The sequence below is a fragment of the Urocampus carinirostris genome, chromosome 9 (genome assembly GCF_059441175.1).
Source record: "Urocampus carinirostris isolate Australia breed hairy pipefish chromosome 9, RoL_Ucar_1.0, whole genome shotgun sequence".
In the NCBI taxonomy this organism is placed as follows: Eukaryota; Metazoa; Chordata; class Actinopteri; order Syngnathiformes; family Syngnathidae; genus Urocampus; species Urocampus carinirostris.
In genome coordinates this window covers 38,576,226-38,601,189 of record NC_142357.1, presented here as the reverse complement: position 1 = coordinate 38,601,189, position 24,964 = coordinate 38,576,226, and the positions used below count along the sequence as shown (strand labels likewise).

Below are 24,964 nucleotides of genomic sequence, written 5' to 3'. Positions count from 1 at the left end.
GCATTTGATGTTAGTTCTGCCGGAGATCAAAGAGATCAAAGCCAGGAGAGAAAGCTTACCACGTGTTGTGAGTCATCATTTTATTTATATTCAGTTTCTTTTGTCTTTCATTAGCATATTTGGTATTGGAGTAATCCAAAACTAATTGAAAGTAATCAAGTTAAAGTAACCCTACCCAACCCTGGAACTATGTGTATATGTGTACGTGTAATTTGTTTTAATTTCTTTACTCATATATTGGAAATGTGTTACTGCTAATGCCATTACATTCTTTTAATTGAATTATTGTTCTGATGAACTTACAGCGTCATACTTGGAGACTGGCTTATCATCCTAACATTCATTTTTCTATATTATTTTTGTCTGTGTTTCATGTTTTGTTCCATTAAAGTTAGTTTATGTTCATGCATCGTCTGTTAGTTGGTTGGTGTGCAAACAATATGTAGTTGTTGAAATAACCTCTTACTTTCATGTTTTGTTCTGCAAGAAATGGTTGGTAATGGAAAATGCTGTAGTCGTGCTATCCACACGTAAGTGTGTTGAATGCAACTTCCTTCTTTCATGTTTTGTTCTGCCAGAAATGGGTGGCGATGGAAAATACAGTTGTGTTCTGTCCACAAGTAAGCATGTCCCCTGCAACCCCCTACTTTCATGTTTTGTTCTGTTAGCGCTGGTTAGTGTTGAAAGATTGTGTAGTTGTGCTGTCCACGCTTGAGTATGTCTGCAATCTTCCACTTTTATGGTTTGTTCTGTTAGAGCTGGTTGATGTTGGAACATAATGTCGTTCTATCCACACGTGTGTTCAATGCAACCTCCTATTTTCACGTTTAGTTCTGCTAGAAACGGTTGGTGATGGAAAATGCAGTTGTGTTCTGTCCATGAGTAGGCCTGTTCCCTGCAACCCCCACTTCCATGTTTTGTTCTGTTAGAGCTGGTTGGTGTTGGAACATGTCGTTCTATCCACACTTAAGTGTTTTCAATGCAACCTCCTTCTTTCATGTTTTGTTCTGCCAGAAATGGTTGGTAATGAAAAATGCAGTAGTTGTTCTATCCACAAGTTAGTATTTTCCCTGCAACCTCCAGCTTTCATGTTTTATTCCGTGTGTGAAGGAAAATGCAGTAATTGTTCTTTCCACACGTATGTTCTCTGAAACCTCCTCTTTTAATGTTTTGTTCTGTTAAAACTGGTTGGAGTAGAAATATTGTGTAGTTGTGCTGTCCACCCTTGAGTATGTCACTGCAACCTCTCACTTTTATGTTTTGTTCTGTTGAAGCTGATTGGTGTTGGAAGAAAATGTACTATTCACACTTGAGTATCTTTTCTGCATCCCTTTCCTTTCATGTTTTGTTTAGTTGGAACCAATTGATATTCCCAACATATCATTCATCTTCTGCCTTGCATGTTCTGTTCATTTAACTCGAGTTAGCATTTCAACATTATGTAGTCCCATGTTAGAGTAGTTCTAATTTCTTTGATTTCTGAAAAAGTTTGTTGTTCTGTTTCTTTACGCTCTCGGATGCAGAACTCCTTTTTTTCCAAATCTTGATTTTGTTTCTCAGTTTATGGGTTTCGTTTTGTGTGCCGACAAAATTTGCAGATGTCCCCGAGTCACTTTCAGGGTCACATGGTTATTTTGTCAGCTGCGAGCCCCGTTGTGAGGATGAGTCCAAAACGTGTGTTGGAGTAGAATGCATGACTAGACTTGTGAATAGGCCAAAATAGAAAATGGCTCAAGATTTATTACATTATTGCATTGTCATAGCGCAAGGGTGGGCAAACAGTGGTCTGAGGTCCACCTATGGCCTGTTAGGATTTATAATCTGGTCTGCTCAACCAAAATTGTTTTTTTTTTTAAAAGTACTACACATAATAATTGTTTTGGTGCAGCTCTGGTCCTTAGATTACCATTGTGGCCCCCACTTTCTTAAAAATATATTTTTCATCAAGAGGTCTTTGGGAGGTCTTCATTGACTTGAAAAGCGCTATATAAATGCAGAAACATTTACCATTCACTGAACATTATGTTGTGCACTGTGTTATGGCTATAAGTTTTTGAATCATGGATTTTTCTGTATTTGTATTTTTAAACTCACATATTTATTTTATTTATTATTTGATTATTCATACAGTAATGGATAAATAATATTTCATTCATTCATTTTCTGCACTAGGATTGCAAGGGCGATGGAGCCTATCTCAGGCGTCCTCAGGCAGTGGGGAGGGGAAACCCTCAATTGCTTGCCAGCCAGTCGTAGAGATATTATAATTAAAATAAAATACATTTAAAAATGAATTGAATTTGAATAAAAAATACATTAGAAAGGAAAAGATCTAATACATACATTTATCAAAAAAGAAAAAAGAAAGTTTTATATTAAAAGTTCTCTTTGCAAACCTGTTGTATGGTGTTTACATATCAAGTTCAAAACGTATTTATATTCATTTATAAACACGTCTTAAAAAATATTTATTTTTTCCTTATGCATTGCCAAGGTATTGGATCAAGATTTTGTATTCTCAGATACAAAAAAAAATATTGTTTCATCTTAGTACTACTTAGTTTTATTATTTTAGTATTTTTGTAATATTTCTGTTGTATTTTTGTAGTTTTATTTTTGCTTTTATTTCTGCTGAAGTATTTTTGTCGTATCCCTACAAAAATATATTTGTAGTATTTCTTTAGTAATTTTGGAGTATTACTACAGTATACATTTTGTAGTATATCGGTAGTGTTTCTGTAGTATTACTGTAGCTTTACAGTATTTTTGTAGTAATTCGGTCCTGCTTTTTCAGATAGTAGTATTATTGTTGTATTACTGTAGTAGTATTTTTGTATTATGATATTACTGTCGTGTTTTTTTAATATCTGTAGAGATATTTTTGAAGTGTTTGCATCATACTATTTTTGTAGTCATTATGTAGTATTTTTGTTGTATTTCTTTAGTATTATTACTGAGGTGATTCTTTAGTATTTTGTAATATTACTGTAGTTGTATTTTTGTAGTATTTCTGTTGTAATATTTCCGTAGTATTCTAGTATTACTGTGGTAGTATTTTCTAACATTTCTATAGTATTTCTTTTCTTTTCAGAATAAAGGTTTTTGGAGTAATTTAGTAGTATTTATGGAGTATTATTTTTATTGTAGACACACAGTGTCAATGGGGACAAGATGGGCACCCAAAAAACTTTTTTTCCAAGTAGTACTTTTTTTTACTATTATGTAAAATGTCATTATTTTTTTGAACATTTTCGTTTGGCGGGCCGGATACAAAAAGCCTGATAGGTTGACATGTGGCCCGCGGGCCGTGGTTTACGCACCCCTGAGTTAAGAGAGCTTTAATTCAAGGTGGTTGGGGGACTCAAAGGGGGTGTCACTTGCCTCGCCCCCCCTCCTTTATCCCCTTTCCTCACACTTTTCTGGTCTCCTTGGTCACAAACAGACGAGGGCTCCATGGCCAACTCTGCCAGCCCAGAGGAAAGCTCCCCGGCCCGGGAAGCCGACCCGGAAACTGGACCCGAGCCGGCTCAAAAACCAAAACCTGTACCCAATGAATTCGGTTGCGAGCGAGAAGATGAGGAAGAAGAGGACGAAGGGGTGCAGGACGGGGTCGGAGGTCATAACGCCGATCCCGAGTGGGTGGAGGAAAGGTTCAGGATCAATAGGAAGAAGCTGGAGAACATGTTGTATGGTGAGTAAACCCCAGAGTATTTCGGACTGGGGTCTCGGTTCAGGACTATTTACCCTTCATTTTTTTATGTACAAGTCTTAAATGTGGATTTTGAAGAACCAGGTCTAATCTCATTTTATACAATGCATACTAGGTTGTTGTTAATGACAATGAAGACACAAATTCAAATTCTATTCTATTCTATTCTATTCATGTAACAAACCATGTCCAGGATTTGCTTTGCCCAAATTAAAAACCAAATCTGTGCCTTAAGATACAAATAAAACCATAATAAATATAGGTTAAACACTGGGAAATAAAATAAAATATTAAAATACAATTTTTTTCATATTTCTCAAAAAAATCTTAATAAAAATGACACAAATAAACAGAATTGCTAAAAAATTACATTCTAAAAAATTTAATTAAAAAATAAATTAAAACAAATTGAATTATTGAATCACATGTTTAAAAATTCGATTTTTATACATTGATAGAATAAATACAAAAATACAAAAAACAAATAAATAATAAATTGAAAAAAATGCATTTACTTTTTAGGAAATCAATGATGACACTGAAAAAAACAACATCAAATAAATTATAAAAATTAAATTTAAAAATGCATTTGCATTTTACAATGATTGAATAATAATAGATAAAAAAAATAATCAAATAGATAAATAGAAAACATCAATTTAAGAAAAACACAGTAAAATACTTTCTTAAAGTAATCTAAAATATAAAACAAATTAATCGACGAATACATTAAATAGGAAAATTACTTGCAGGTAATTTAAAAAAATAATTTAATAAAATAAATTGTTTAAAAAGTAATAAATAAATAAAGTTGAAAGAAAAAAGGGCATTACCTTTTTAAAAAAATAAATTAAATAAATGCAAATTCAAAACATTTTGAGTGTAAACACTAAAATAAAACAAAGGCCTCAAACAACTCAATGCATTAAATAATCAATAAAAATAATAGAAAAATATATATATTTTTTAAAATAAACGAATACAATCAATACAAAACAAAAACAAATTCATAGATACTATTCAGAAAGTATTTAAGAAAATGTCCATTGCCATTACTAATGTGTGAGGCTAAAATAATACCACTTAATAAGAAAAAGTGAAATATTTTTCTCACCCAAGGCATGTAAGACAATTTTTCTAAAAATAGCAAGCAGTTATTAAAGTAAATTCAAGTCAGGTTTATTTGTATAGCCCTTAATCACAAGAAGTCTCAAAGGGCTACACAGACTACACACTATTATAACCGAATCCCCTGATCTAAAACCTACATTAGGGCAAGGAAAAACTCAAAACAAAGAATCTCCTCAAGCCTTCATAATGACATTTGGACAGTGTCCGTTGTTCAGGTCATCTTTGTTTTCTATCTTAAATTTCCACCGTGACCTTTTCTCAGTCCTTCCTGCTTTCTGAGGTTTGGTTTTTGTTTTCTGGTTCAGACAGTTTCATTGTTGTTTATGACCATTTGTTTGTTGCTTTGTGAATGAGTTTGTGAAAAAAAAAATATATAATTATCGTGCATTTCTTTTCATGAATTTCGGAGACTGTGCTTTTTAAATTTGACCGTAAAGCATATTTTGACCATCCTTCTTCTTCTTCTCTTCTTCTGCTTCTGATAAAACTATCCAAAATACTTCTTCTCAAGTTAAGTTATCAGCTTGTCTGTTGACACAAGGCACTCTTCAGCTTTAATGAATTCTTCTGTGATACTTTACAGTGTTTGAGCTGTCAGGTTGTAAATTTCGCATCCTCCTTGACTTCCAGGTACTGGGGCGCTTTTCCTACCTTCTATTTCTCACTTTTTTTGGTATTTGTGACCCAATTTCTTGTGTGAAGTGCGTCAGCGAAATGTCAGCGACGTCATTCGCTCTTTTTCCTGCTTGATTTACGTCCGCCAAAATCTTACTATTCTTTTGGCATTCCTTAGCTTGAGCCAGGGTTACCCTTAGTGATTAGCGGTGGGGGTATGCTAGGAAATCCAAGCAACTCCCCCAAACCCTGTAAATGTCAGAGTGCAGCCGTGGCCTTTACAGATTATTTACGTTCCGAGTAACTTTTTGCCAGTTGCTGAGCTAACGTTGACGTTTACAAGCTAACTGCATTGTTTTTAGTGCGGAAAAAAAGTTTGGAAATTTGGAATCCAATGGAAATGTTCAGATATGTGAAATGGATTGATGACTTTATCAAGTTTGAAATGGTGTGGAATAACCATGGTAAACTTGTATATACTGTATATATTCTGGCAATAGCTTGCAGTCAGGTAATGGTTTTAAAAGAATATTTAAATAGTTGTTCATTTGCTTATAAATTCGACCCTGGAAGCTTAAAAGCAATTACAAAATCCTGCTCTACACCTACATGGCTATTCATAAGCCTAATCATCTTCCTCCCTCCATCTCACAATACCCGCCTGCCCACCTCAGCTCCATGGGGAGCAGAGCTTTCAGTCGCTCTGCCCCCCAGCTCTGGAACTCATTGCCTGCCTCACCATTGACCCTGTCCACTTTCAAACTCTGACTCAAAACTCACCTCTTTAGACTTGCCTATTCTCGACCAACCATCTCAGATACCGCCCCTTTGAACACTAATGTGTTTTATTTGCTATTTACTACTTGCTTGTTTTTGCTCTTCGTTTATTGTTTTGTCCTACTATATGTACAGCGACCTTGCTTGTCCTGAAAACCTCTTCGAAATACAATTTATTGTTATTACTTTTCTAAAAAAAGTCCCATTGCCTGGATTTATTTCAGGAAAAATTAAGAAAAACTGTGTTTGCAAAAAATCTGGACAAACTGATAATCCAGTTCATTTTGAGCATTGTTTTAAATTATACATATGATTGATTTGTTAATAATATTTATTATTTGAATGAGCAAGTTTGTTTAAAATAGCAGATCATTTCTGTTTTGAGTCGTAGTCATCTCATTTTACCCAAAAAACAAAAATGAGAGTAAATATCTGTAATTCTTAAAATGTTGACTAATTCAGATAATAGGATCATTTGTCTAATTTTGATAGTAAATAAGTAGAAAAATATTGTAATTACCGTATAGTAAAAAATATAAATCAACTCTGAAAATGAATGGAAAATAATGTCCTATATCCTTAAAATGTATGGATTATAATTAAATGAATGATATTTAAATAAAACAATATTAAGGTAATTGAAAAAAATCTAGATTCAAAGAATGAACATAAGAAATATTGATTTAGTACTCATATGTTTTAACTAACGAAATTATACAAGTGTTGCTTTATATAATGATCTAATATTAGTATTAATTGTATCAGACAACCATTGTTATGACAATGGACATTTACTGTTTCCATAAGTATTAATATTTAGGTTTAAAATTGTATTCTCAATATATTTTAATGAATTAATTGCTACAAAATTTCATAAAATAATTTAGTTTGTTTTGAATATTATTTGTAATATTTTTCAGACAAATTAATTGCTTAAAGGTGGTGTCCGCAACTTGATATTTTGCTACTCTCTGCTGCCATCTCCTGGCTTAAAGTCATGACCGCAGCCTCAGTCAGCTCCTTCCTCAGTACTAATAATCTCTTCTCTTTTCATATTTATGGGGGTTTGGGTTGGCGTTTGGATTGTATTTGAACACAGGCCTTTTCTTACTATTACCATTTTCAGGCTAAACTAATAAAAATGTTTTATCAGGAACGAGCATGAAATTACTCTCAACCCCTCCTCCCCCCTTTCCTGCTTCTTAATGTGTTGTGAGTCCTGGTACACTTTTGGTAAAAGGGCCTAAGATAAATGCAGATAGGCACAGTGGAAAGAAATATATAAAAGCTCTTCGAACCAAAAAAATATTATATTTTCAACTTTTGAAAGACACCTCAAACCTGACTGCCCATTTTGCACATCTGGTTAGCGGCTCCTCTTGCACTCTTTGCACTACTGTATAATACTATACTTAGCTATAATTATTTAATATATTATTAGTACTTCAATACTCCAACTCAATACAACATTTTATTTATATCTGTACATTCAAGGAAACTGTGCGGGTCAGATGTATCGACATTTCGTTCTGTATACACGTGTACAAGAATGACAATAAAGTGTATCTGAATCTGAATCTGAAAACAAAACACCCTGTCTTCAACAATGTCATTAGATGAATGAATTGGTATTCCTATTGTCATTATTTTAATTGCATTTTTTTTACTGTTGCAGCTCCAAGGGCTGGAGACGAGATGACAGGCGAGGAGTTTTTTGAGAAAGTAAGTCGAAAGACGTAAAGTAATAAAAATGTGTGTTCCGTATTTACGGATGACACATCTTTGTGACAAATCCGGCGATCTCAGGTTTTCTTCAGGATCTTTGAAATGCAAATTGGCATTGTGGGATTGTGTGCATCGATCCTCTCTCGTTTACTCTCCTGCATTGTTTTTGGGCCTTCACAGGTGATGAAAGAAACTGACACTCAGGTGAAATGGCCTTCCAAATTGAAGATTGGAGCCAAGTCCAAGAAAGGTGAACCATTTTTCAACTCACTCACAACTCCTGAAGATCGATACAGATGAAAGACAGCTTATTTATTTCAATGCATGCTATTAGAACCAGGGTTGGGTAGGGTTACTTCAACTGGATTACTTTCAATTACTTTTGGATTACTCCAATACCAAATATGCTAATAAAAGACAAAATAAACTAGATATGAATAGAATTATGACTCACAACACGTGTTAAGCTTTCTCTCCTGGCTTTGATCTCTTTGATCTCCGGCAAAACGAACATAAAATGCGACAGAAACAAAATGAAAATAAATCCAAACAGGTTGCCAACATCATTTTTGCCGTTCCATGTATTCCGTTACTCCCCAAGCCTGCACAAAATTGAGTAATAGATGCTATTAATCTTTTGAACTCCATATCTTTCAAATTTTTTAGCAGGACCCACTTTATAAATAGGATGAGAGGATACACGACCAAGTGGTGCCACTACTTCTATAAGAAATTAAAATATATGGTAATGAGGAAAATAAATGCTTATCAACTCTTTATTTTCTAAATTTGTTTTATCTTTTACTATTAAGTAGTGCTTCACACACATTATGAAGAGGTAAAGAGGAAATATGACCAAGTTGTGCTGCTACTTTTATAGAAAATCTAAATATATTCTAATGACAAACATCTCATCTCATCTCATTAGCTGCACCGCTTATCCTCAGTAGGGTCGCGGGGGTGCTGGAGCCCATCCCAGCAATCATCGGGCAGTGGGCAGGGGACACCCTCAACAGGTTGCTAGCCAATCGCAGGGCACACAGGGACAGACAACTCACTCGCTCATTCACACCTAGGGACAATTTGGACCGGCCAATTCACCTGAAATGCATGTTTTTTTTGGAATGTGGGAGGAAACCGGAGTGCCCGGAGGAAACCCACGCAAGCACGGGAGAACATACAAACTCCGCACAGGAAGTCTGGAGCTGGATTTGAACCCACGCAGGAGGTTCCCATGACTTGAACTGTGCCGCACATGCGCTAACCACTGCGCCGCCGTGCTGCCAATGACGAACATAAATTCTTCAAATACTGATTGTACTACTAAGAGTGAATATTATAGCGTTGAGTCAATTGACAAAAATCTTTTTTTTTTCTATCAGTCCGATAACTGTCACGACCTCTTTGATAATCGTGTATCACTATTTATGATATTAAAGTTGTTATCTAATTCAGACCCACATGTGAAGGTGGAAGGGAAGAAAATCAACGTCCTGGAAGCCAAAAAGAAGATCCTAGAAGTTCTAGAAACAAGGGTACCCTCATTGTGCAATTATCTATTCTTACAATGATAGCCATGTAAAACCTTGTGTGACGGATATCCTCAGGTGAACAAGGTGACCTTGAAAATCGACGTGGCCTACACGGAACATTCGCACGTGATTGGTAAAGGAGGCGGAAACATCAAGAAGGTGATGGAGATCACTTCCTGTCACATCCATTTCCCGGACTCCAACCGACACAATGCAGCCGGGGAAAAAAGCAACCAAGTAAGTTCGTAAATGTAATGAATTCATAAAAAAACAATCCAATTAAAAATAAGTTTGGCTTTCTATGATCACCAGGTATCGATTGCCGGACCCATCGAAGGAGTGGAAGAAGCCAGGAGGAGAATTAGAGTGAGTTCTGGCTTCTCAATTATTTTTCCTCAGTTCTGATTTATACATTCATTACATTTATCTAATAACAACAAAAACAATCAAAAGTAAAAATTAAAAATATTTTACTGTATTTTAAGGATTATAAACTCCTCTTATTTGTTTTGAACCATTATACAAAGATGCAGTAAATCTGTAGATTTATCTTCCGCCACTAGGGGCGCTGTAACTAATTATACTGAAAAAGAATAGGTAAAAAGAAAAACAAAAATGCATACATTGAAAACAAGTTACCGTATTTTATGTATTATAAATTGTTACCTATTTGCTAGGTTTTTAGAGGCTATTCTGCGGATTTTCCTCCACCGCTAGGGGCGCCGTTTCCAATTAGAAGAAAAATAAAAAATTTAAGAACAATTGACTTATTTGTCTTCATCAAAAAATTCAAAATATCTCAATAGGTTCTCCTTTTTTTTTGCTAAGCTTTGATGCGGCAATTCTATGAATTTTAATCCACCACCAGGGGCTCTGTACCTAATTAGAATTGAAAAAAAATCAATGCAAAGAAGAATGGAGCGGGTCCTCAGAAGAGGAAGTAGTTGGAAACAGTCTTATTGTTTTTGTACTTGGTTGACTCCCAAATGAAAAAATAAATAAATCTAAATAAATGATTAACCATATGTCGCCCAAACAAATAGTTTGATAAAGCAATTATTTAATGTAGAATTTAAAGCCAAAATTCAATTTTGTGCCAAATAAGTTGAGATATGGCAAAAGCTGCATTTATACTAATGGGTGTTGTTTCCTGTCGCACTAGAGTATAAGTCGCAAATGGATAAACATTGCTAGAAATTTGCAAATGATTTATTAAAAAAACGTTTTAAAATATTTTTTAAAGAATTGTTTTGATGTTTTCCTTTTTACATGCTAGGATCTGCAACCCCTGACCTTAACCTTCGATCTGCCAGTCACCCTGGCCCCCCAGCCTCTCCCTGACGCCGGCTCCCCCCTTATCCAGCAAGTGGTGCAGACCTTGGGGGTTAGCGTTAGCTTCCGAGCGCTAGCTCAGGCGCAGGGCGCTGCCTTCTTCGGGAGCTGTTGCACGGTCTGGGGGCTGCAGGGCAATGCCCCAGCCGTCAAAAAGGCCGCCTGCATCCTGATGGAGTTGCTGGTGGGCTCAGAGGGCGGAGCCTCCCCCGTCAGCAGCCAATTGGACGTCACCTCTCAGCAACATCTCTTCCTATTGGGCCAGAACGGCGCCCACTTCCTTAGCGTCATGCACCACACCCAGACACAGATCATCCTACCCGATCTCAGCGGTCCCCAGAACCCCCCCTCGCTGGTCATCCAGGGAAGCCCCGATGGAGTTTGCCTGGCCCGGCAACAGCTCATGGTGATTTTTCGGAAAAAATTCAAAAGTCAAGCACTTTAATCCCTCGTTTATTGTAATTAATATGGACTGGAATGCCCCCCCCCCCCTTTTTTTTATATATTTTCTGCCGGCCCCCAATCCAACAATAGTTGACTGGGGATAATTGATAGCGGCCACATGGGTGCTGTTCAATTTACGCGGAACAAAAAGATAATGCCAAAAAATTGTTTCGTTGGGCACCGTTTTTAACAACAGTCTACTAGGGATAATGGATGGCGGCCATAACAGTGCAGTTCACTTTAGAGGGACCTTAATAGCCCAAAAAAGTGCGGTCTTGCAGAAAGAGCATGACACGAATTTGTTTTCCGTGCCACTTTCTTAGCAATAGGCAAGTTTGGATAATGGATCGTGGCTACAACTGCGCTTTTTTTTTAACGTGAGCCAGAATGGTGCATCTCCTGACAAAAGTGCCTTCTGCCTAGCTCACAGCAATATGGGATTGGGGATGATGGAACACAGCCGCACTATTGCAGTTCATTTAGGGTGGGAATAACGGCAAAAAAGAGCTGCCAGGCTTAGCAAATATGCGCTCTGTTGCTCCCATCTCGGTGTAATATGCCTTATCACAATATTGGATTGGGGCCCGCACGGGTGCAGTTTATTTTAGGTGGAAATCATCGCAAAAAAGAGGCACCAGGCTTGACAAAAGTGTACTTTGCCGGTCACTGCTCGCAGCAATATGCAATCAGAGCTATTGGAACGCGGCCGCTCAAGTATAGTTCCATTTTTGGTAGAAAGTGTGGCAATGAAAAGAGTCGGCGGAGCGCATTTTTACGAGGGTTTATTGTAAGTTTCTGTAGTTTTCTTTACTTGAACTTCAAACAAAATTGCATTATGAATTATTTCTTTATTCTCCTGATTACTTCTCCGTGTCTGCCTCCAATGCTCAAAGGTCCAATAACAAAACATTACCACCAGCCAGTAGTGAGCACATTCAAAGTGATTCTCAGATCAAACTGTTATCAGCAGGCGTATCTAGAAAAAATGTCCGATGAGTAAAATATATATTTTTTGCTTTTGATTTTATGAGAAAACCTATTTGTCTTTTTCCATGCAGGACTGCCTGCCAGTGTGCTTGATGTTTGACATGCGGGAAGACACGGAAGCAGATCCCTGTTCCTTGGCTCAGATGATGCAAAATCTTGGTGTTTTCATAAGTGTCAAGCCCAAAGTCAAGCAGACCAACAAGGTAGAGCCACAAAAACTAGGGATGTAACATATTGATCATAATTATCAATAACAGTCAAAAATGATGCCACAGTTATCGGCCAGATAGGAAGAAAAGACCCGATAATATTCAATGAGCCAACAATACTTGGCTGATTGAAAGATTTGAAGCATTCATGTTCCCCGTTTGAATATATTCTTAGTAATTTTTTTTTACAGAGGTAGTAGCTGTCATGACTGATTAGTATCACCTGTGCCTGCTCGTTTGGCGCCAGCCGCTGCGGGCTACTTGATTGGTTCCCCGTCCTTTTTAAGCTCAGTCTTTTCACTCGCCTGTGGTCAGTCCGTCAGCGAACCTCTGTTTCTAAAAGGCAAGCACTTTGACTCTGACTCCCGTCGGTCCCGCTTTTTGCACCCGTTTTTCCACCCGTGTGTTCCTGTCTTCCCCGTTTGTCTCCGGCTACGACCTGTTTTTTGATCCCGACCACGTTTGCTCTCTGTCCCAGCTTACAACCCATCTTTGATCCTGACCACATTTTTGCTCTCCTGTCCCGGCTATCGACCTGTTTTTTTCAGTCTTCGACACCACCATCTCCCGCTCCGGAAGATCCACTTCCGCATTCGGAACACGATCCGATTCTGTGAGAAGCTTGCCTCCCGCGTCCAGCGAGCACAGGATTGCGGGCGCTGCCCTTTCTCTTTCTCTCAATAAACTTGTGGTTAACGTTACGCATCTGGGTCCTGATTCCGTTCTGGCCGTGACAGTAGCGTAATTTGGTTGTGTCTACTCTCGACCATTCACTATGCTGGAGAGAATCTTAGCATTTTCTTTCTCATTAGAATATATATTTAGATTTTTGATTGAAGTAGTACAACTTTGTCGCGTCTCCTCTCTACTTCTTCCTTCGTATTGTGCAAAAGGTTGTAAAATACCATTGATTTTGATAGAGAGTGTAGAGAAAATTGCTTTAAATTATTTTTTTTTGGGCTCAAAAACTAATTGGGTAGTTACTGATTCGGCCAACAGGTGGTGCTCATGATTATCCTCCGGAATCTCATCTCATCTCATCAGCTGCACCGCTTATCCTCAGTAGGGTCGCGGGGGTGCTGAATGAGTTCCCAAAATAGCCTCTTTTATCTTGTAGTATTCAGAAGGAAGAAATCCTCCCAACAGTTTATATTTTAGTTTTAAATTTTTTATTTTGCAAATCATTGATATTGATAATGATTGGTCAGTCCAAAGGAAAAATCTACATAGACACACAAATAAATAATGCAACGTGGTTTGACTCTAACAAACTACGATTTATTTACATGGCAAGGAAAAAAAAAGAAAAAGAACAAAGGACGTTGTTGATTCAAGAACATTATAAGAGAAGGGAGAGGGTTGATTCTGTAGCAGCAATGAAATTAATGATCAATAATCCCGGTTTTAAGGTAATCAACTCACTAAAATGATCAGGAATTGTTTCATAGCGTGTCAAAATAAAATATTCATACACAGCACCGATTACGGTTTGTTATATTATCTTTTGTTAAGTTACCTTTGAGACAAAGCCTCTCGTGGGAGCAGGGAAGGCCTTATGGTCCATCGGGAAAGCCGGTTCTTTCTCCTCTTTAGGAGACTGATCTTGCGGACTTCTGAACTGATCGACAGGGAGAGACCGATACACGGGCCATCCAGGCCTCGTGGTTCTGTTGGACCAGGCTGCCTTGTCGAGGGTCCCTGCTCTGGGTTTCAGCCTTCTTTGTCCCCATGGCCCAGGGGGGCAAAGGCAAGGCAGGCCCACCCTCTGGGCTCACTGTCTAGTTAGATAAAGCGAGATGAAAAGAGGAAGGGAGGCGTTCGCGCCTGACCTTTTAAATGCTGATGATGTCATTAGTCACTGGGGGCGTGTCCTGTGACCAGTAATGCTTTTCCTGTGGGTCCTCTGATATAGTAATGCTTTTCAAAATAAAGTTCCCAAAATGGTTGACGGATTGGGAGTAGGCAGAATTACGTTCAGACACGCAATTAAAAAAAATCCCTGGAATTAAACATGACACACCTATGCAAATCATTAATCTATTGATTACAAATAAACTCTTTGGGTGTTTATTATACAGCTGGAGAGTCTGGTCACTTTCTGTGAATGAATACAATGTCTGACTGTGTGTGCCGGTTTGTGTGCTCTTGTATACACTTTAGGAGAAAGGAAGGGTCTTCTGATCGAATTGAGGGTCTAAGTCGGTGGTTGGAAAAGGTTAAAGGAAAATGGATTTGTGGCAGTGTAGTTCCTCTAGAAAAAACAATCAAGTATTTATGTCCCTTAATAAAATATTTCTATAGAAGTTGCCTAGTAGGACAATTTGGTCGTGCCGCCCCACAACCTCTTCATTTATGATTCCTATTAGAATCTATTTCGTTTTTCCGCTCTACCTGTGCCTCGCTCTAAAATGTGAGCGATGACCCAGGAAGCTTGGCCATATTTAATGTGATTGTACATGATTCTGAACTTGAGTTAGCATTTTGAATTTTGTTTTGTTTTAGATTGATTTTCTTTTCTTTTTTTTGCACTCCTGGTTGTCATGATTCAATTAAGATCGACAGCTCGTTGATCAAGATTCACAGATCTGCAAAGAAACGTCTTAATTGCGACAGTGTTACATTTCTGTACTGAACATACACAAAGCATACTGTACATATTTACATATATATTTTGTTGTCCTTTAGCAAATCATTGCGACCATAAATCTCCCTTACATATGAAGTTGTCTGTAGCCATAATAAATAAATAGTAACGTTGCTAATGTATTGTAGTCAGTGGTGGTGAAAGGTCTGGAAAGGAACATCCAGTGTCTTTACGAGGCCCGTCAGCTTCTGTTGGGTTTGGATCTCAGCAAAGCCACCAAAGTGGCCCCAGACCCACTTCTGGCCGGGAATGAACTGACCTCCTATTGGCTCAACATGTTACTGCAACAGCTTCGCCTCTCGGAACAGGGTGAGCTTTGCGGACGTTCCAAATGCAAGCAACCTTTCCCCCTCAAAAAGTGCCTTGAATTAAATGGTAATACTAATTAATATGTGTTTTGCCCCATTGTGAACAGGCCCCGCCCCTGCTCCCATTCCAGAAGCTCAAAGCGTCACTAAAGCCCGCCCATCACCTCCACCTGGCCTACCCGCTCCTACCGAGGAAGGAAGGGCGGGGCTAAAAGGAACAGACAGTCGTCCATTGGAGAAGGTCTTTTGCACCTTTCGATAAAATAACGACACATCTCAAGCTTAAATATACTTTCTGTTAAGATCCTGGAAAATGACGACCAATCGGGTCAGTCAGATGAGGAGAGCTCTAAAGATATGCTGATGATGTCATCGGACGACCTGATAAACATTCCCGGTGGGCACAGGATGGCGCTGCTGGGTCGAAGGGGGAGTCTTCAAAGTCCTGAGATCAGCAAAGTTTTCAACCAAGCCAGACGACACTCTACAGGGCAGGCCTTCACTTGCAGGTGAGAAGACCTCTGCCAAGGCCAACAATCCAAAAGTTGGAGGTGGACAAATGTAATTTCCTCAGTGACTTAAAGAGGTTACTACATCACTTTGGCTTTGCGAGTAAGAGATGATGAAAAACGCTAATACATTTGTATCTGAAGGTCTCCATACTTTATCAATAGAGCAGTTTGGGAGGGGATTGAGTTCAGAGTCCTGACAGCCAGATGAAAGAAGCTTTCTCTGACCCTGCTGGTTTTGTTTCTGAGACTCTGCAGTCTTTTCCCTGACGGTAGCAGGTGGAAGAGGCTGTGAGATGGATGGGTAGGGTCACCCCACAAGCCTGGTGGCTTTGCGGGTCAGGCGGGTATTGTAGATGTCCAGGAGAGGCTAAAGGGGACAAAAATGACCTTTTCCGCTGTTCTCTTGATGCGCTACAGAGTCTTTCTGCAGGACATGCTAGAGGAGCCATACTACACGGTGATGAGGCTTGTCAGAATGTTCTCGATGGTCCCTCAGTAGAATGAGAGCATGACAGGGGTCAGGGGCTTGCTCTCCTAGGTTTGCCGAAAATGTACAGGCGTTGATGGGCAGAGATGCAATGTTATGAGTCCAGGACAGACCCTCGCTGATATGCACATCCAGGAACTCTATCCTGTTCACACTTCCTGAAGTCCACAACAATCTCCTTTGTCTCTCCACCTTTAGGTAGAGAATGTAGTCTTGACAACAATGGGCCAGCCAGCTCACCTCATTCCTGTAGGTTGACGTTACAATTTGTGATACCTCCGGGGGAGAGTTAAACAACCTCTCTTCAGACCAGTTCTCGGTGGTATTTCGAACTGGAAATCAGAAAATCAGTCCAACTTGAGTTTTGTTTGTCAGGTTTGGATGGACAAGACAAAACACAGGCCCTGGTGGTCTGATTTTAGGTCTTGGACCTTCTTGTAGTTGAACAGATGTGTATCTTTGATACAGTGCCAGACGTAACAGTGCGATGCCTGCTTCCCCATTCAAACGCCGCTAAACAGAAGAAGAAGAAAAAAGGTCATTGGAATTTAAGGGTGTGTCCAGTACTGCGTAGTACGATCTCTGACTGGAGTCTCTGGTTAAATGTGTTATCACAACTTTTTTTTTTTTTTATCAATTTAACAGTTTGTCAAGTCATTCATTTGTAAGTCTCAAAGGGCTGCACAGACCACAATTTCAACATCCTCTGATTGGAAACCTGTTTGTCTAGTTTGAATTTCATGAGTTAGGCCTAAACTCATACTATTGTTATAAGTAGGAAGAAAAGCACTATGCATTCAGAAATAACAGCAATGCAGGCGATAAATCATCGTACAATAATAAACATCACCCATTTGATTACATTGAAACAATTTGGTGATATGAAACTTATGGGAGTTTAATTTGATTGGAGTTCCATTGTTATCCCATTATTATGTAAAAAGAGACCATTTTGAATTTCAAGTTCTATATCCTGACTGTTAGTATGTAACGCAAAATAAAGATTAATAGTTTAACTCTACAAAGCACCATAATTACTACTATTTAGTATTAACCTGTCCTATCATTGATACTATGCTCTGTTAAAAAATCCTAAAACAAAATCATCTGAAAATACACAATTACTGTTAACTCTGTGCCATTAAATAAGGCTGATTATCCTCACTAGGAAAGGAATAATAACCAGTTTGAAATCGCAGCCCTAAAAATATTTAAATGAAAAAATAATGAAAAACTACTAAAAAAATAGCATAAAAGACAAAACCATTAGTGTTTTTTAATTTTATTTTAAATGCTACATTTGGTGTGGACATAGCAGTTTCAATAAAACAATAATAAGCAAAAATCAAGGATTTTCTTTAGGGTTATTATTTGTTTATTTTAAGCATTTGCTATATTATTTCTTGAAGGATGCTCAACGCAGAACTGGAGCGAGGGAGAATGGATCGGAGGACTAGCCTGAGGAGAGACGCGATGCCATCCAGGGATCTTTGCGCGCACGTTTCGGAATCGGAGGTGCAAAAGAACATGCAGGATCTCTCTCAATGTTGCATTATTGACCTATTCTCTATCCTGGTTGTGCTCTGTAGGCTTACGACTACGAGAAGAAGAAATTGCTGGCGACCAGAGGTTAGAACTGATTTTGGCAAAACATAAGGCACGCGGGCTACATATTGCCCGTAAGGCTTTTTAGAAATGTTTTATTTCATGAGTTTGGGAGATTATAATTTGAATTCAACGCTAGTGAATAGGTTCTATTTATCCATTTATCATTTTAGCAATGCAAAGAAAGCCGGTGGTGACAGAAGTCCGGACCCCCACGGACACTTGGAGCGGTCTAGGTTTTTCCAAGTCCATGCCGGCAGAGGCCGTTAAGGAGTTGCGCAACGTCAGTCGGCGGAGTTATAAGCCCTACTTGAGCCCAAGTGGCGGACAGGTACCATTTATTGGAAAAATTACATCCCATTGGTGGATCATTTTGATCATCACTGGGAGGTCGCTGGTTCGCGCCTCGGCCGAGTCATACCTAAGACTTACAACATTGGTACTCATTGCCTCCCTGCTTGGCGCTCAGCATTAAGGGGTGGAATGGGGGGTTTGCTCACCTAATGACTAAAAATGGCTGCGCCCTGTTTGGCTGCGGCTGCATCGGCTTCGCTACAGTTTAACTGTACGGGTCAGGTGTATCGACATTTCGTTCTGTGTGCATTGTTACATAGAATGACAATACAAGGAAATTATTATTATTATTATTATTATTATTATTATATTCTTTTAATCAACCTTTACATATAAAACGTTTTTTTTTTTACTCCATTTGTAATACTGTTTCAGAATGAAAAAATGTTCTAAATTGTTCAATGCTACCCTCTGTCAGACGAATATTCTGGTAGTAAGAATTGTTTTCTTTTTATACATTTTTTCTCTTCTTGTCATATAATTGCCTACCATACTTTTAAAGATAGTTATATTTATGTAGTTAGATAAGAAAAAGTCATTTAAAAAAGCTAATTTGTATATATCAGCCACCCAAACCACCCCCAAAAAATGTATCACTAATCAGTGTCCGAAATAATGTGTGCCTGGACGCCTGGGGCGTGCATCGTTTACGTCGGGCGTACAACTTACGAAACGTTTCCGCCCGGGTGGCTGACAACTTTTTAAAGAAAAAAAAAATTTTTTTGTTTTTTTTTGTTTAGACAGAATGGAATGGTAGTTCGTTAAAAACGTTTGCTTTATTCCGATTTCGAAATCTTCGTTGGGTTGGAAATTTCGGTTCGTTTGGCAATTTGCATACTCTGCAGCCAATGAGAAGCCTGCATCGAATAACTTCGTGCTTCCGGACTTTCCCGAGCGTTATAAGGTCGGCATTTGCATATACTGTAGTATACCTGTCAACCTGTATGGTTTTGCCGTACAAAGTACGTTTTTTATGCATTGTAAGATGAGTACGACGTACAAGGAAATCTGTACGGAGAAACGCAAATTTGTCAATGATGGGTACCATTTGGTATACACAGACTATCACGAAACGGCAAATCAATCAAGTCCAAGGAGTTCGCCGCCGAAGCCTCTATCTCGGTATCGTTTTTTTCGTTGCAAACGAAGCGAGCGGTTTGATGCTACTGTGCGCATGCGTCTGCCGCCCCGGGATTTCCCATCATGCTTCATTCCGAAAAAAAAAAAAAATGGTGTACGGGAGAATACGACAGTTTGTACGGGCATGGAGTCGTGGAGGTTGTCAGGTATGATATAGACGCACAGAGAACACAAGAAAAATGAATAAGTGGTTAGGAATCAAGCCAAAACCTCAGCCCCAGAAGAAAGATTCAAAAGAAGCTAACAAAATTGATGACGCTACAAAACGTAAATGTACATTAAAAGCATCGAGGAAAGAGGAGTTCACGTGGCTTGTAGTAGACGATGACATGCAAACATCGCATGAATGGAGTAAATACAAGTACATATTGATGGCAGATGGAAAATAGCGATGTCATATACATGCTATGAATGTTATAAGTAAATTTATAATAAACTTAATTTTAAAGTGTTGTTCTGTTATATATTCTGATTATCAACCCTTAATACTTTGCAACAATGTTTTTTTTGCGATGAGTCGTCTTATTGTGTTTCAAGTTGTGTAAAATGGGGCAGGCAACTTTATGGCTGGGCAGGCAACTTGTCAGAGTTGTCTGCCCCGGTGTCCGCTAACTCTTTGTCATGAGTTTCAGACACTGCACTAATACAATAAAATACTATGCTACAGAAACTTTCAATTCAATTTCTATTTCAGACACCATTTTTGTGCTTTGCTAGAAAAATATAATCCCCCAAAAATCCTAATCTTGCCAATTTTTTTTAAATTTGTTTATTTATTCCAATTTTCGCTGAAAATGTGAAAAATTTGATCAAATGAAAAAGAAAAGTCTGAGAAACAGTGTAGTAAAAAGTCAGTGGCAAGCTATCGGTGTGTGAGTGTATGTGTGAATGGGTGAGTGTGAAGCACATTGTAAAGTGTTTTGAGAGGTCTTCGGTGACTTGAAAAGCGCTGCATAAATGCTGACCATTTACATTTATAATAATTCTGTATATCAGTCTTCATTGTACACAAGCTCCCTCTAGTGGCACACAGGAGTATTGCCAAAATAATCGCTAATTCACTTGTGTCTCAGTCCTGGGCCAATCAGAACGCAGGATTGTCCACCGGCAGCAGTTCTGACAACTGGAGGGACCGCCGTGGTTCTCAACCTGCATCTTCGTCATCTTCCTCTTCTTCTTCTCCTCCATCACCGCCGTTCTCGTCCAATAGGAACGCCAAAACACGTAAGTCCGGCTTCCTTGCCGAAAGCGGAAATAAAAGTTTAAAAATGTCATTTTTGGGGGCCGGTAGACGACAGTTTTCCGGGCTGCGACTACTTTGAGGAGGTTTGCTCTTCGAGGAGGGCGTCCACCTGCAGTCAGCGAAGCCCCTCGCCCCACATTTTGGACCAGCTGACCGAGCTCCTCTCTCGACTCGGACTGGTCAAATACATCGATGTGCTGGAGCAGCAAGAGGTGGGCTCTTTGTTTTGGGGGCGGGGCCTTCAACTTACATACTAAAAACATTCTCTCATACAAAACAACAAATTACAAAAACCCTCTCAGACACAATGTACACTTTCACGCATAAGGAAAATGTTTTACTGCCCGGATAGCTCTCATGTACATTCAGGTAATGCTATCATAAACACTATCAATATTCATTTCTGACTACATCATAAACTCACACACTGATGTCCTTTCACATAAATACTATCTATAAATCCACACAAAAATTTAAACTGATATTAACTTCCAATGTATACAAAATAAAAGTTAGTGGTATAAATGAGAGCATTTGTTTCAGGAACATATTTGAGAATTTTTAAGTGGTATATGAGAGTTTTCTAGGCAGTAAAATATCTGTAGCGTTTGTGTGTGTGAACATTTTTGTAAAAAGACTGATTCTTTTGTGTCTGTCACACATTTTGTTGTTTTTGTGTGAGAGCATTTCAGTGAGGATTTTAGTTGAAACGTCTTTGCTCATTGCGTACTACTGTATATCTGAGAGGACCTTAGTGTGTGACTTTTTATATCACTGTCTTATTCACACTACTAAAACTCTTACAAGACACTCATGTACATTACTAAACATTGCAGTACATGAGAGCATTGGAATATATTAGATTAGTATTTTACCTGTGTGTTATGGGACATGTTTTAATTAAAGTATGACAGGACATCGTGGGCAGGTTTTGGATGACCTCACACATTTGGTAACTCACACACTATCTAACTTTCACATTAACAGTACACTTAAAAAGACAACTATATTGAAACTGAAATCAACTCACGATGTAGACAGAAATAAATGTTAGTTGTTGTATGAGAACATTTGTGCATGAGAGTATTCCGAGAATATATATATGAGATTTATAGTTGGATGGTTATCATTCAAGTCATGTCTATTTGTGACACCCTTAATCACTAGAAGTCTCAAAAGGCTGCACAGATTATTGCAAACCACAGACTATTATTACACCATCCCCTGATCTAAAACCTACATGAGGGCAAGGTAAACTCAAAAACCTAGACATGAGGAAAATAAAGAAGCCTTGAGAAGAACCGCACATGAGGTGATCCCTCTGCGAGGATGACAAGGCCGCGTGCATTTTCTAACTGGAAACAAAAATGTAGTATTTTGAAAATTCAATTTTGAATGAATTTCCCAAAAATATCCATAGGATTATTTTTCGATCAGCTGTTATTGACACTGTCCATGGTACTGAAAAGTTTTCCCTTTGCGATTATTCTTTAACATGTTTCACAGTTATCACGTTTTCTACAATTGAATGGGCTTACTTTTATATTTTTGCATGATATCAAGAATTAGATGTGAATATGTGCATGATGTCTATTATTCTATTTACACCTTTGATAATTTAATATAAACCAAAACACAATTTACATCTCTATCTTGAATCTTTATAGGCAATATGATATCGGTCGGAATTTCACTTAATTTTCTTCAACCGGACATTCTGTTATTACATATATTTCATGTTTATGATGTCTTTGCATTCACCTGGAGAGTCTGATCCCTTCCTGTGAATAATTGCAATGTTTGTTCGTGGGCCCCTGGTGTGCGTGCTCTTGTGTGGACTTTAGGAAAAAGGGAAAGGGAAAGGTCTTGTGAACCAATTGTGGGTCTTTGTGTTGGCAGCGTCGGTGGTCGGAAGAGGTTAGGAGAAAATGGATCTGTGGCGGTGTAGTTCCTCTACATATAACAAAAACACAGTCAGTTTCTGAGGAAACGTTACAGACACTACGACAAAAACTCAGACTGCACAGAAAGCTGTCACATACAAAAGGAATAAAAAAAAACCCCACAAAGGCACAGTCAGACTCTATGAAATTGTTCTCACACATTACATGTTTTACTTTCTGGAAAAAAGTTCTCACACATCTCATATAATCTCACAAAAACACTTTCATTTTCATTACTGGAATACTCTCATGGTACTACTCACATTTATTTCTGACTACATTGTGAGTTGATTTCAGGTTAAATATTGTTGCATGTTTAAGTGTAATAAATGTGTGAGAGGACGTCAGGTTAAGGGTGACCTCACACACGATACGACTGATATGCCCTCACACCAAACGACAAAACAGACTTTATAGTTAAGTAGTTAAGTTATAGTTTTATTTCTTTTTTTTTTTTTTTCTCGGTTAGATCGATTACCAAACGTTTCTCACACTGTCCGACGACGATCTGAAGGAAGTGGGCGTGTCCACCTTCGGAGCAAGACGGAAGATGCTATTGGCCATCTCGGGTAAAGCAGCACCTAAGCTCCTCCTCTCGATCGACATTGACCAATAACGAGCCCCCTTTTCGTCCAGACCTGAACAATCGCAAGAGGAGGTCCTCGGACACGCCCACCATCAAATCAGAATACTTGGAGGGCGGAGCTAGCGGCAGATTGCCACGAATCGCAGACATGGAGATCGATAACCGTTGGTGAAAAAGAGCATTTCAAAATAAAAGCAACGTACTCTGTAGTCATCAGCCAATTTCCAAAGTTTTTTATTTTATTTTATTTTATTTTCATTGACAAAGACAAGGGGGTCTTCTCTTTTTGTGTGTGTATGAGACGATTTCATGCAATTTAGTTTTTAAAATGTCCCTTTTTGATTTACCTTTATTAACAACTACTTTGATGTAAATGTAAAAAAATAAAAATGGTGCCCTGTCATGATTACCGATATGCTTCACCTGTGCCCGCTCCTTTGGCGCCAACTGTCTCGGACTCCGATTGGCTCCCGGTCACTACTCAAACCCTCGTCTATCTGTCACCTGTTGTCAGTCCGTCTGCGAACCTCAGTTTATTCTAGCCAAGCTTTTTGACCCCAACTCACTTCTGTTTTGGCTCCTGTCTGTTTCCCGGCTTCGACCCGTTTTTGGATCTTGACCTTGACTACTCTCTTCTCCTGGCTTTCGACTCGTTGCTGATCACCACCACGTTTTTTGCTCTCCTGTCCCGGCTACTGACCCGTTTTTTTCCGATCCCGACACCGCCATCGCTCGCCTCAGAAGTGCCACTTCCACGTTCAGAGTGACCTGCTTTCCGGGACCACTGGATCGTGTGTGCAATCCTTTCCTTTCTTCCTATTAAAACTGAGAGAAACATACGCAAGTGGGTCCTGTCTCTGTTTTGGTCCTGACATGCCCATGTAACTTTATGGAATTTTTATATTTCTGTTCTATTTTTGTGCATCATCAAAAAAGTTTTGTGACATGAAATTGCTGTTAAAAATAGTATCCACACTTTCTTATTGGGTGTTTTGATTTACATACCTATTATAAAACTAATATGATTATTTATAAACAAACTAATTATGTATTGTGTATACCTATCGAATTAGAGGTTTTAATGAACGTTCTTCCCAATACATCTATCAAGAGAGAAGAGATAAAGTGAGAAAGAGAAACAGAGAGAGTGAAAGAGAGAACAAAAGAGAAAAGGAGAGACAGAGGTAGAGGAAGTATAATTGATGTATTCCCAGAGCAGTACTTTAGTAGTATTTTTGTAGAATTTCATTAGTAGTATTTTGTCATATTTGTTTAGTATTTTTGTTATATTACTGCAGCATTCTTGAGTAAATAATTCTGTACAAGTATTTTGTAATATAGTATTACCGTACTCTGATACAAAGATTATATTTATCATTGCTATTTCATCGGTTTATGTTTTATTTCCTTCCTAAATTATGAACATTTTATTTTACATTTTGATTTTTGTCACTCAGATACAGGGTTGGGTAGGGTTACTTTAACTTGATTACTTTCAATTACCTTTGGATTACTCCAATACCAAATATGCTAATAAAAGACAAAAGAAACTAAATATGAATAAAATGACTAAATTTTGTGCAGGCTTGGAGAGTAACGGAATACATGGAACGGCAAAAATGATGTTGGCAAGCTGTTTGGATTTATTTTCATTTTCTTTTTGTCACATTTTATGTTAGTT

At 38.3% G+C, this 24,964-nt stretch overlaps 1 protein-coding gene across 2 annotated transcripts; it reads left to right on the top strand.

Moving 5' to 3' along the window:
- The first annotated feature begins 3,447 nt into the window (after positions 1–3,447).
- bicc2 (bicaudal C homolog 2) lies at positions 3,448–24,156 on the top strand. 2 transcript variants are annotated; one of them, XM_088344233.1, is made up of 18 exons: positions 3,448–3,691; positions 7,908–7,954; positions 8,138–8,207; positions 9,413–9,492; positions 9,565–9,726; positions 9,802–9,855; positions 10,766–11,227; positions 12,324–12,455; positions 15,234–15,414; positions 15,521–15,654; positions 15,717–15,922; positions 17,822–17,927; positions 18,002–18,041; positions 18,191–18,348; positions 20,585–20,735; positions 20,803–20,966; positions 23,167–23,266; positions 23,334–24,156. In XM_088344233.1, exons 1-18 carry the CDS (start codon positions 3,454–3,456, stop codon positions 23,453–23,455), a joined length of 2,607 nt encoding a protein of 868 aa, XP_088200359.1. In that variant the 5' UTR covers positions 3,448–3,453; the 3' UTR covers positions 23,456–24,156. The 2 variants fall into 2 exon arrangements, with proteins under 2 accessions (XP_088200359.1, XP_088200360.1); XM_088344234.1 differs by lacking the exon at positions 3,448–3,691 and adding an exon at positions 4,935–5,055.
- Positions 24,157–24,964: the final 808 nt, after the last annotated feature.

What these genes read in the sequence shown, in the direction of transcription:
- bicc2 (XM_088344233.1), top strand. Translation starts at nt 3,454, where the DNA reads ATGGCCAACTCTGCCAGCCCAGAGGAAAGCTCCCCGGCCCGGGAAGCC. An exon ending in AAGTCAAGCAGACCAACAAG is followed by an intron (nt 12,456 to 15,233) that starts GTAGAGCCACAA and finishes AATGTATTGTAG; the next exon opens with TCAGTGGTGGTGAAAGGTCT. An exon ending in GCTTCGCCTCTCGGAACAGG is followed by an intron (nt 15,415 to 15,520) that starts GTGAGCTTTGCG and finishes CATTGTGAACAG; the next exon opens with GCCCCGCCCCTGCTCCCATT.